The 12,899-nt window shown below is 40.0% G+C and overlaps 1 protein-coding gene across 2 annotated transcripts in view; it reads left to right on the top strand.

The window, feature by feature from the left end:
• gpc5c (glypican 5c) overlaps nucleotides 1-12,899 on the top strand; it is a 101,193-nt gene that overhangs the window by 2,216 nt on the left and 86,078 nt on the right. For both annotated transcript variants that reach the window (XM_005721275.1, XM_005721274.1), the window contains exon 2: nucleotides 7,428-7,589. In XM_005721275.1, the coding sequence (XP_005721332.1) occupies nucleotides 7,428-7,589 (162 nt within the window). The remainder of the gene's footprint in view (nucleotides 1-7,427; nucleotides 7,590-12,899) is intronic.

Below are 12,899 nucleotides of genomic sequence, written 5' to 3'. Positions count from 1 at the left end.
TTTCTCTGTAAACCCCAGAGATGGTTGTGTGGGAAAATCCCAGTAGATCAGCAATTTCTGAAATACTCAGTCCAGCCCATCTGGCACCAACAGCCATGCCACGTTCAAGTCACTTAAATCACCTTTCTTTCTCCTTTCTGATGCTCAGTTTGTCTTGACCCAGGGCTTGACCATGCTTAAATACACAGAGTTGCAGAAGAATGTGGCTGCTAAATGCATATATTTTAATTCAACAAAGCAGTCTCCTACGTTTAACAGTCATCAGTATGTCCTTTTCATTCTACTCTTTTTGTGTGTGTGTTATGTTATTGGTACTGTTATTATTACTAAAACATTTGATGTATGTCTGCTGCATGAGGCATTTTTATCTTGTCACTGCAAAAATCAGTTATGTTATTTGACCAGAGGTGATCATTATTTGGCATTCAATGTCTGTATATTGCTGCAGGCCAGAATGCTCAGTGCAGTAGTCACATGCAGGTTGGTGGCAGCTTAAGTATCAACCAGTTAGAGTCTGCATGCTGTAACTGGGAGAAGTGCAACTGATAGCTGAGTGGTAAACATACCAAGAGGTGCATCCAAACCACTCGATATGTTTGTTTAGTAGGGTGTCACTATTAGCAACAGAGAATATTCCTTTGCAAGCAGTAGTTAGCGCTTAATGACAACGAAAGGACCTTCCAAGCACGTCAGCAGTCTGAGACAAGACTTCTGTCACAAACTTTTGCACGCTCAGCTTCTCAAAGAAGCTACATAAATATCTCATTCTGCCACCTGAGAATAAAAGATGTTACACAGAGCGATGCGATGGTATGAAATGGTCTTTCTTCTTAACTGTAACAGTTTTATTTTTGCAGAATGAGGCAGTTGTAACTCCTTAGTCTGGACCATAAGTTAATAAAACATTGCTTTAGTTTCACTGTTGCATTTTGGGCTTACAGCTTGTTTTTCTTTTCTTTTTTTCTTTGAGTGGGTGTTTTGGGTTAGATGCAGTCTTGTCTTCAAAGTGCTCACCAATGGATGGGGTTGTCAGAGTGTAAGATCTGGTGTATATGTGTGTATGTGTACACAATTATGCTACTCTGCTTCAGTTCTCAGATGAAACGCCAACAAAAGCAACGCTTGAAATTTGAAGTGGCAAGACTTCAGTGCTTTTCACAGTCTGATATTTGCTTTAGGATACAGTGCTGCATTTCATGTGTGGTGAACTGATTTCTCACAAAGTGGCAGGAGTGTGGCAGCCAGAGGTCCGTCCAATTGAATGATCCTGTTTCAGATAGATGTACTTTACAGTAGAGATGTTTTCTGCAGATTTGTTTAGTCTGTATTTCTTGTTTTCAAGGACAGCACAAGTGAATTAAGTTGTGGCGTAAGAAGGACTCATATTCTTTAATTATGAAATTAAAACTGCATTGATGAAGCAATAATTCTGTGTAAAACCCAAGTGAGTAATATAAGATGTAAGGACTGGCTGAATTAATTAAGGAGACTTTAAAAGAACTTTGATGTTTTCAAATTTATATTAACACCAATATGATGTTTCATTACCAAACAATTTGCTTTTTAGACAATATTTATTCTTCTGGCTACAATTTATAGTGTAAGGAGAGACTGTCTCAATGCTGGATTCATCATCAAAGGAACTTTGATAATCAGTGACATGAAGTTGCTTATCCTCTGATTTATGGCCTCTTAGGTGCAGTGGTGGAGAGCCAAACACTCCATACTGTGATTACTACGGCATGCTGATATAACCCTTTTGGAGATAGATCATTTGGAAAGTAGACAGCAAGAAGTGCTGCTCGCAGACACATAACTTGATGAATTGGGTTCCTGGATAAATTCTTTAGATATGATCAAAGTATTTTACAGCTCAGTTAAAACCTTTTAAGCAAGCTATTTGATCAGGATTGTATGCGCACCACACTCACGTTTCCCTCCCATTTTCGTATCGCCATGCTAATTCACTGAGTCATTACCAACTGTTTTAGAGAGAAAGAGAAAGTGTCTTGTGTGTTTAATGCAAAAGGGGTGAGGCCGTGTTAATAGAAAGGCGAACGGGAACTCAGTGTGTTATCACATGTCGCCACATCCTTAACCGTTTACAGTGTTAAAGGCTTTGGCAAGCTCTCAAAGTGCACCACAGTCTTTGATTGGCTCTGGCTATATTGATTCCTTTTTTAACTTTAACTCTTACTGAAGCTGTGCACACATGGAGCACACCTACTCCATACAGACTTTATTGAGCACTAGTCCATTTTCTGTCTGGCAGTTTCTCAACCATTTTTTCCTCCAAGTTGGAATGAAAATCAAACAAATAACAACATAAAAAACCCCAAATCTCCAGTTTCTTAAAACTGAGGATGTAAAATCGTAAAAATAAAATAAAAATCTTGCATGGTCTTTGATCTCTTTACTTAGATACTCCAGCCAGTGCTGTCCAGACTGAAGGTGAGATTACCCTGTCTGAGTAGGTTTTCCCATCTTATTGGATTTCAGTCTGACCCAGTCTTGTGTTTCAGATGATTGTGGTCTACGTTACCCTCCTGGCTCACTTATGTGGTGGGAGAAAATGTGATTTTATGATGTCATTTTATCTACCTCTCAAATATAACCATGTACAGTACTGTGCAAAGTCTCAAGCCACCTCACATTTCTTTATATTTTCCTAGGAAAATGGAAAATAAGTAGAGTGATTTATTAAAACATGTTAGGACATGCATGGAAATATAGTATATAAGGCAACAAGAAAGTTTTTGCAATTGCAACAAGCTTGAATATCAGTATTTAGTTTGTATCTACTACTTTATTATGATCAACAGAAAAATAAACAAGCATGCCCATCTGATATTATGCTGCTTCATCAGGTTGCATCTGTTTGCCTGCCAGCCTAACATCTCTCTTTCTGCTCTGTCTGTGCCCTTTAGTGTGGTTTTAGACTCTTTAGGACTCTCACTGTAGGCTGTTCCAGATTGGGGTATGGGAAAGTTAAACATTTCATTTGAGTTTCAAAGTAGTCCAAAAATGCAGGTATGTGGCAGAGACCCTTTTGAAATGTGTTTTGGTTCAACATGGCCTATCCAAAGCATCACAAATCTGTATAGAGCAAATATCCTGAAAGTTCAGTGGATCTTTGGATTTCAAAGGGAACTTACTTCCTGAGGCAGGAGAAGGGTAACTGCATTAATTACTCACTTTCTAACAAAGTTATTCTTGTTCTCAGAAAAATATTAGAAAAAAAAAAAAAAACAGCAGTATCAGGAAACCACAAACCACCTGCTCATTAGTGCATACCAAATCCAAACAACATTTCCATACCATACTGAGGCGATGTGAGCTACCTATGAATAAATTAGTACCAGAGTTGGTGCAACATATCTTCTTCTTCTAAGCATTATACTGTAGAAAACTTTAGTACTACATAGGCGTGGCATGTGAACAGTGGTGAACAGCAGTAGAGTTTCTTCACTCAGATGTTTTGGCTTGTTCAATGAAGGGTGCTGAGATGTTGCTGAAGGGATCATGGCTAACAAATCAAGACCCCTGAGCCATGTCATTAATGGTAAATTACCCCAGAGGTATTTGTCATCTGAGGACAATTAAGGGGATTAGAAATCAAAGTTGACGTCTAGAGGGGTGTGTTAAAGTTCAGCCAGGCAGAATGAGCAGTATGTAGATTAGGCACTAATTACAGAGCTCAGTATAATGGCCAATTGGATTGCGTGTAGAATCACATAAAAAATACATACCTTCAACTTGTAGACCATGTACAAAGAAAATCTTGCTGTATTTCTGCACCGCAGTATTCTCTGCATGTTTCTTATATAACATTCTGATTGCCTGGAAAGGCTGGTATGAGAGTTTATCAGTTCTTGTAGATTTTCAAGATATACTTGTTACGACCCGGCTCAAAAGCCGCAACATAAAAAAAAGGAGATGAATAACAGCGTGTGGGTGAGAAGAGGTTTCATCCTAAAATGGAACACCAGGTTGGCTAAAATGGCTGGTGCCACCAAGGCAAAGACTAGTGCACTGCCGGAATGCTTGCCTCAGGTATGCTTTTATCCACACCTGACTAGGTGTGGCCAATTAGCACCAGCTGAAAACACTGAGACGATTAAAAGCTGCAGAGGGACGTAACAATACTAAATATGCAGTTAATCAATGAATTAATTCATTTTTGGGTGGAGTGGAGGTAGTAGAGTGGTGTATAGTTTGGAGAGGCTGGCACTAATAAAAAGACAGGAAGTTAAGCTGGAATAGGCAGAGTGCTTTATTGAAACATGTGCAAACATATGTGGAAATACAGTATATAAGGCAAAAAAAAACAACCCAGAGTCGCCAGGTAGGAGGTTCGTGGAAGTCAAACATGCAGAGGTTGACAGAGGAAGATGATAGGGATAGGGTGAGGTGGAGGCAGATGCGCTGTGAAAGAAGTTTTTCCAGCACCCTTGCAATGTGTTTTTGATGGTACAAAGAAAATCATCAGTACATAAGTATTCATTATTCATTCATTCATTAATAAAAAATGTATTTGTACTTACAAGGGCATAGCAGTTGAAAAGGGATCACTGGTAAGTAATCAAGAATTGGAGTCACTGATTTGCAAAAGTTTGTGTAAGGAATTTAAAAAAGTAGCACTTAATTAGACAGAAACAGCATCATGAAGATGAACAAAGATTGCAAACTCATAACAAGGTTACAAAAAATTAACAATTACATAATGAAGGGTCAGTACTGAGTGACCACCACGATACTTGTGTAAAGCTGCGAGCCGTGGCTGAGATTGCAGAGACAATTGCTGTTTTATATCATAGAGGAAAAGAGAAACAAAATCTGGACACTTACTTATTTCCCAGCAATAAAATAAATAATAAAATAAAACGGCTGTAAATCCTACAAAGTTTTTGCTTGAGTTTGTTAAGCTCAAATTTGGGTTATCTGATTCAAAATGCACTGTGACGATGTAGAGCCAAATGACAAAAAAAATTATATATAGATGTGATTTTATGCGGGAATGCCTTAAAGGCAACAGCGTTGACACTGTGCAACATATGAATCCTTCCACCTGAAGGTTTGAGGCATGATTGGGAAACTGCTGTTAAGTCAACATCCTCAAGCACTTTGACAGAGCTGGGTAGTTTGCCAAGTATAATGGGGGAAATTTGCTATTGTTGCTATCAACTGTTGCTTTTTCCGAATGTGTCCTTTTGTTTTTTGACTTTGCAGAAGTTTTCATTCATGTTGTAACTGAGCAGCCTTTTAAGACCCATGCTACATTCAAGTGACTTAATGTTAACCAGTCACGCAGCAATGAAAGACAGAAATAGGATGGGTTTTAAAGATTTGTATGTTGGCTATACTGCAATTACAAAGGCATTATGGTTAAAACATTTTCACAAAGAAGATGAAAATTGATACATACAGTACAATATGTCCTGTATTGTAGACTTCAGTGAGTCGTGGGCCTGCGTTCACAGGTTCCATACTTCTCCTTCATGTAGAAAGCACCAAATAAATATTCAAAAAGATAAAAAAGAAGAAATTCAGGAGTTGTTCGCTACGACAGGGGGGGAAAGCAGTGGCATGGGCTGATTGCAGGAAATGGCTCAGTATATTTGGTACACAGTCAGCCTGTCCTGTCTGCTGCGGTGGCTTTAAGAGTCAAAGTTTTCCTGAGTATCACTTACTCCACACAGTTACGCTCAGTGGACGAAGAAGCCAGGCTGAATTCCACTATGAGTCCCTGGATATTACTTTCATATCACAGATAACACGCAAACACAAAACAGAGAAGGAGCCAGCCAGTGAATTGAGCAGGGTCAGGGACAGAAGCGGAGAGAGGACATGCACCACATATAGGGAAATCTTAGCCTAAAAATGGAGCAAAAACAATACTTTGTCCTTTCAGAAATCTTTAAAGAAAAACTTGATGTATTTTTAATGTCAAATAAGCATAAATTAAGCTTAATTCAAGTATTTCCCAGAGTAATAAATGACACTAAAATTGTTATTGGATGTTTTATTACAGGATCAAACGCTACAAATGTTTGTGAAGCACTTCTAAAACTAACAGTTTGAGCTTTTTTTTGCATGTCATTTGTTCTATAACTCAACTGTTTGTCCACGCTAAAGAGGTCCGAACTGGGTGTAGATTTTAAAATCTATACAGTGACTGACCTGTTTAATCCAAAGTGTATGAAATGAACAAACGAGTTGACTCTAAGCACATGCTTGCTCTGCTTCTTAAAGGTTGTTTACTGTAGTAGTTGCTGGATGGTTCTTAACTTTTTCATTCTCAGAAAGTTCATGACTTTTGTGCAGTGGAGGATGTCAGCTTTAAGTCAATCATTGTTGGAAGATGGGATGTGTATGTTTAAATTACCCCTCTGCAAACAAATAAATGTTAGATCAATTTGGGTCTGTTTACCCAATTTGAGCTTTATATGAGCGTTTTGATTTGATTTGGGCTTTTAAAGTGATTAGAATCTCAATATTAGGCTCCATGTAATAATAGCCAGGGCCAATGCAGAAGGGCTGGACTGCTACAGAGATAGAGATAATGAGCTGTAAGGGGCAGGACAGCCAGTTATGACTTCACTCATCTGGCTCTGAGATGGGAACAAATGGAGCCTCACTGGGTAATTAAGAGACACCCAGGCCTCACAAGGATATGCCAGGCAAATGGGGATGAGGGAGGGAGGGAGGAGAAGGGAAAGAGGGATTCAGAATGAAACCCTATTGTGTTTCATGGTGGGATTTGGACAGTGAGGCACTGGTCTTGTGGTCTGTCCTTAGGCCATGCTTTAGGCTCTGGTTACAACACCTGCCTCCAGCCACTCCTGTTCAGCCCTTCCCCCAGTAAAATGAGTTATCATACCAGACTTATACATTATGAAAATGGAAAATGAGCATGTGCATTTGTGCAAATAAATGTGGGAAAGGGCCGTTTCAGTGACATTGTAATTGTATTTATAAAGTATTAAAAGCACTGGTGAGAAGTAGGTAACACTGGTAGAGTACTACTGTACAAATTTCTAGTTGAACTAAACTATGTGCTTGTAATTAAACTGTTCTTTTTTAATTGTATTAGCTGATGAACTGGAGTATTGTGATTAACAGGAGGTTTTTTTTATAGATGTGATTTCCCACCGTTGTTGCTTGTATTTGTGTTTGTGCTTGTGTGTAAACCTTTGTGTGTTTGCATTGCACCAGTGTACATCCTGATATGACCGATGTGCTCAGTCACATCAAATTGAGACAACAATATATTTACCAGGAAAATATTATGGCTGGAAACATGGATGATGACTTTCACTTCCTGTCCTCTGGCTCTTCTGTCTGTTAACGTTATAGCTTGTCTAAATTTGGATTGACCAAAAAAAGAGAACAGCAAATAAACTAAACCTGCTTTTTTACTTTCTTAGATGCAGATCTGTTGTTTTGTAAGCACCAAGGCCCATCCTGCTGCACCCGGAAGATGGAGGAGAGCTACCAGTTTGCTGTAAAACGGGAAACTCTCCATAACATTCAGGCCTACACCCATGAGATTAAGCATGTGATCGCTTTCCATGTCGATGCCTTCCAGGGTAAGTTCATATACAATGGGGGTCAAGCTAGGGCTGAATTGACCTGAAACTGTTTTTTATGTATAGTATAATTATTCAGCGTGTTGGTAAGTTGTTATGCTTCACCTACGTATGACATACCTGCAGCACACTGTACCTGCCACTGCATGGGACTGATAGCCCAGAGAGGCTGGCTTCTGCAAAGAATCAAGCTAGAAAACCCAGCGTTTGTTGACCTGTAACTGAACTTTATTTCCTCTACTAGAATCCAGATTAAACAATAAAATAAGCAAATATCTAAGTTTATTTGCTTGTTTCCAGGCAAGAATATTTATTTGTAAGTTTTCACTCAGATTCCCAGGACCTTGGTAACTGGCGTGCAGGCAAGTGTAACTGAGGAAATGGGCATGGTCCCACTTCTTCTCTGGGTTTGGCAGCAACAGAAATATGAAGCAGGATCACTGAGGGTAGACGGGAAAAGAGAGTATGGAGGTCTTTTTCTTAGCCTCTAGTGTTTTGTGGAAGATGGTCTGCTTCAGAACGGTCCAGTCCTGCTCCTGGGACAGTAAAACAATGACTGCAGTCCTTGGAAAAATAAATTATAGTAGTTTTGAAGTAGGGTGTAACAATCCTTGAAAGTAATAGTTCTTTTTGCTTTTGTTCTTTATTCATTTATATAATTTTTGTTTGTGATGCCTCTTTGATATAAAAAATCTTTGCTGTAGATAAAAGCCTATCTTGGAAGTTAAAGGTCTTTGTGCTACACACAACTAAATCAAGCAGTGCACCAGCTTCCCAAGTTTGCCCTCCCTCCTCCACTAATTGCAGTGTCATTTAAATAAAAAAAAAACAAATCTAAAACAGACCAGGTTTTTCCTCCAGTACAATGCCACTCGGTAGGAAACATGCCTCGGATGTTTTAGTGCTACAGGAATTTTAGTACCATGCAATTAGTTTTATATGGCCACAAACTGCTTTGATGCAGCATTGGCCAGATTTTTGATACAAAGGAAGCAAGAAACACTGCTGGTCTTGGTGTCTAATATGAAATAATGGAGTAATAACGGGTAAGGGAACGGTCCTGTACATCGATGCCATGGAAATTACTGCTCACGTTTAACTCATGTATGTCATCTGGAAAGTGTATACTCATCCACATAATGTTTCTTGAACTAAAATGAAAGCTATGTGAAATTCCACTGCTTGAACACAAAGCATTTTTATAAGTGTTTAAACGTTTCTAGAGATAAGCTCCTCTTACAGCATGCTCATAAACCAATTAAGTGAAATAGCTGTGTTTGTCCTTTTCAGGGTTATTATTATTCCTCCCTCCTTACCTCATGTCTGAGCCTTCCTCGTGAATGAAGATCAGGTGTTCAACATATCCTGAAAAGGCCAAGATGGAAAATAACAATGGAATAACAATAGAAACTGGATGGTGCCGAAAATGATGATGTCACTAGGCTTTAATTTTCAAGGCCTTCTAAGGACAGTCTCTGAGCTGTCTGAGAGCCTGTAGTGGAATGTGAAGTAGCCGGTGCCTCATATACTGAAGTAACAAGAATATGAATTTGTCTGATAACATTGGTGCTGTTATTTAAACTCTAAATAACACCTTTTCCTCCTATTTCTTTTTGTTTGCTCTCAGCTTATATTCAGGTGTGTGCAGCAAATCTCACGACGGGTGCAGTGTCTGAGTGTTTTTTTACACTGTTGTTCATATTATTTGAACTCAAAGCTCTCATGCTGATTGGTAAGGTTAGCCAAAAGGATATGCACACTGGAAGTTACATGGGGGTGTGTGAGGAGTGTGTCTGCATGTATATGTGCTTTCGTTAGACATCGTTTGTTTTGACAGCCTTAAATTTCCTACTGTGCTTTGTCTTATGTGGGAGTTGCCATGTCATGAGTATGACCCCCTAAATGCAGACCACATGTGTGCTTGTGTTCCTGTAATAATGTGAATAAACAGGTTTGCTTGCTAGCTTCAAAATCTTGAAAATATACAATTAACCTTAGCTATAGTTCTTCCACCTCATCATACCAGTGTCCGGCCCTAAAACCTACAGCCAGGTTATTAATTTTCAGGCATCAGCCCCTCTCTTCCTTATCATTCATTCTTCCTAACATTAAACCTCCCACAGGATCCTCACAGATACACCTAGGTCAGCTCACTACTCTCCCTCTCTCAACCATAGCACAAACAGTCATAGCCTAATCCATGTCATAGCTGATAAGGAATGGTCATTGGGCACTGATGGTTGGTAGGTGTGAACCACAGAGCCCGCTCTAAGCTCGGTCAGCTTAAAATTGCCATCAAGGGCTTTCGGCTGTCACCCTGCCATAGCCAATCAGATCTGGTGTGATCTCGCTTGGAAACTTTTCTGTGGCCTAATGTTTTCTTGCTTGTTGTAAAAGGATTCTTACTAGGATTTTAGTAGATTCTTGTTCAGGGAACTCTTGTTTGCAAGCTGTTGAAAAGGAAAATGAATTTCATGTGTTTGTTTGTCTGTGTGTGTGGTGTCTGCGTGTGTGTGAGAGTGTGAACGACAGGTGGGAATGATGAGCAAGAGAGTAGGTATCTGGGTATATAGTCACGAGGCTGGGATGGCAGATGTCAGGAAAATGCTGACACTTTTGATCACTAGTGACACTGATATGAGAGGGGGGGGCCTGACTCACAGCTAAAGGCCATTAATGTTTGTGTAATATAGAAATTTTGAACATGTGTATATTACATGTGCAGGATATCGTGTGTCTGTGTGTGAGCATATACATATGCACCAAAGACATGTAAGGATGTACAATATTTACCACCTTCACTAGACACTGTGGCCACCTTGAGGCTCAAGTTGTCCTCACAAGACTTGACAAATACTTTTTCAGAGAAATGTACTCTCTTGGCTTAAATATCATACAAAGTGAGTGCACTACATTTGAAACTTTGCAGTACGTGCCCTTTGAGGACAAGGAGTTAATTTGAGAAAGAGTGACAGGGACTGAAAACTACGCCATATAAAGAACGATTACTTTTCTCACTGAGGTGGCATAATTAGCTGATCCTTGTTTCATCATCCAGGAACTCTCCAGACGCCTGGCAGGCTATGCGTGTGCTTCTGTGTGCGTGTGTGTGCGCGTGTATTTCTGTACATGAATTTCAGACCCAATGTGATCGAAAACCACAATCGAAGACTTGAAGATACTTGAAGGCCTCGGCTTTTAAAGGCAGAATGCAGAATAAGAAGACGAACTAATGGGGGGAATAGATAATGGGAATGCACGATAATAAGTGAGTCACTGTGAGATTGTTTGTCTTCCCAGGTGGCTTAGTTCTGCCTACAGTAATTGTCCCCCTGCCTTTTGGGAATTTACAGCTCTTCTAATTGCCTTTTTAGACAGTAGTTTCCATGTTAGTTGCTCTTTGCACTCACAACCCCATGCCTCTCATTTCCTCTCTCTCAGCACTGACAGGCAAACAAGAATACCTAGCCTGAAGCGTTTTAGTTTAATTAAAAAGTTTGCTTAATGCTTTCTTTATTTTAACTGTCAGAATCATCCTGGGTGGCCCACACAACGCAGCCTTTGTTGAGCCAACAGGTTCATTTATTGCATGTATTTGATTTGATTTATTGCTTTTGCATATGATTGGAAGAGTGAGTCACTTGACTGCTACATCCTGTTTTCAAGCATCGTTTATCCATCAGATTCAGGTCCCTCTATCTTTATTGCAATCTCTGGATTTGTCTGCAATGTCTTTCACTAATTTTATCCCGTCCTCTCTCACATCATCATTTTTGTTCTCTCACTTCACGTCTGCGTGTATATTTCTCTGCAGATGTTTTAAACGACAGGGTTATTGCTCTAGAGGCTGACGTTTGGACACAGAATGACATTGCTCGGCGCTATGAGCTCATGCTCAAATTAGGGAGGATATCCGGAATTGGTCCCTACATGTCTCATTTAGTCTACAGGGTGGAGGGAGACTGTGTTTATGGACTTAACATTGGAGCAAATGCACTGTGTCTTTCGAAGTGCGTGTGTACTAAGCGTGTTTCTATTGCAATGCCTTTCTAGTCTCCTGAGTAAACATGACACATGAGGACAGGATGCAAGAAGGATGCTTTCAGAGTTTGGAGAACTCGGCCTCACTGGGGAAAAGTGGGAAATAACAAAAGGAAAAGAGGGAGGAGCAAGGGAGAAGCTCAACGTGCCATAAAGTCTTGAAGTTGGGCTCAAATCTGTCCTAATTACCTCTGCTTTTCATTTGCCCTTCTCACCTCATGAATGTGTGAGAACCCACAGAGCAGGGACTGGGGCCTTGAAAGTGAGCAGAGAGAAATAAGATGAAGGGAGGGCTTGTTGCTAAAGGAAGGAGCACAGTGAAGTGTGCACAGGTGTGTTTGAATGTGCTTCTGTCAGGTGTCTACCTGTGGGAGAATGTATGCTTTTAATATGCCTTTAAAACCACTGAGTGAACAGGCTTTTTCTCTGTAGAGTCACTACGTGCTGCTACCCTCTTGACAACTTTCCTTTTTTATCGTCCCGGGTGTCTCTCTCTCCTTCTCTCTCGCTTTCTGTGAACCGTGCTTTGTCAGCATTGGTTGCTTAACAAGAGCATGCTGGGCCCAAGTGGGCAGCGTGCCAGTATCTTGAACTTGCTGGCTGGCATGTGTGCTGCAGAGCGCTCTCATGTCTTAAAGATAACATGGCTGCCAACAGTGCACTCTGCAAAATAGAACCATAACCATAAACACATCTCTGTTCTCTGCTGTCATATTTAATCCAAAAGTCTTCTTTTGTTTTTCTTCATTAGCCACCATCTTCCTCAGCAAGCACGCATGCATCACAATATTAGATTGAATGCCTAAGCAAATACCATAGCGGTCTAGATATCTGTCCAGCCTTGTGCCAAGTTCTATTGCAATGATTAGAAGGAACCTTGGATAAATATCCAATTTTTTCCCCTTCTCACAAATTATTTTCTGAGGCTGCTTAATAAATACTGTTTCCTACCTTCCTGTTAGAAATAGTTGTGAGGCTATTGGTAAGACTAAGAGCACAATAAGCATCACACTCAGGAAATTACTTGATAATAAGACAAAGTCATATTTCCCAGTGCTTGTTACCAGTCCAAGACAGTTTGGCTTTTCTGGAACAGATTCTGTCTGGCTGGCTGATAGGATTCATACTCTGCTGCTGATAGGTTCAGCCTGGCTTTTTCTTATGTTATTTTCTTATGTCTCACTCAGCTGCACTCATGCTTCACTGGCTGATGTGTGTGTGTGTGTGTGTGTGTGTGTGTGTGTGTGTGTGTGTGTGTGTGTGTGTGTG

The sequence above is a fragment of the Pundamilia nyererei genome, unplaced genomic scaffold, assembly GCF_000239375.1.
Source record: "Pundamilia nyererei isolate P.nyererei 1_Seehausen unplaced genomic scaffold, PunNye1.0 scaffold00004, whole genome shotgun sequence".
NCBI classification, from domain to species: domain Eukaryota; kingdom Metazoa; phylum Chordata; class Actinopteri; order Cichliformes; family Cichlidae; genus Pundamilia; species Pundamilia nyererei.
This window is presented reverse-complemented; position numbering and strand designations above follow the sequence as displayed.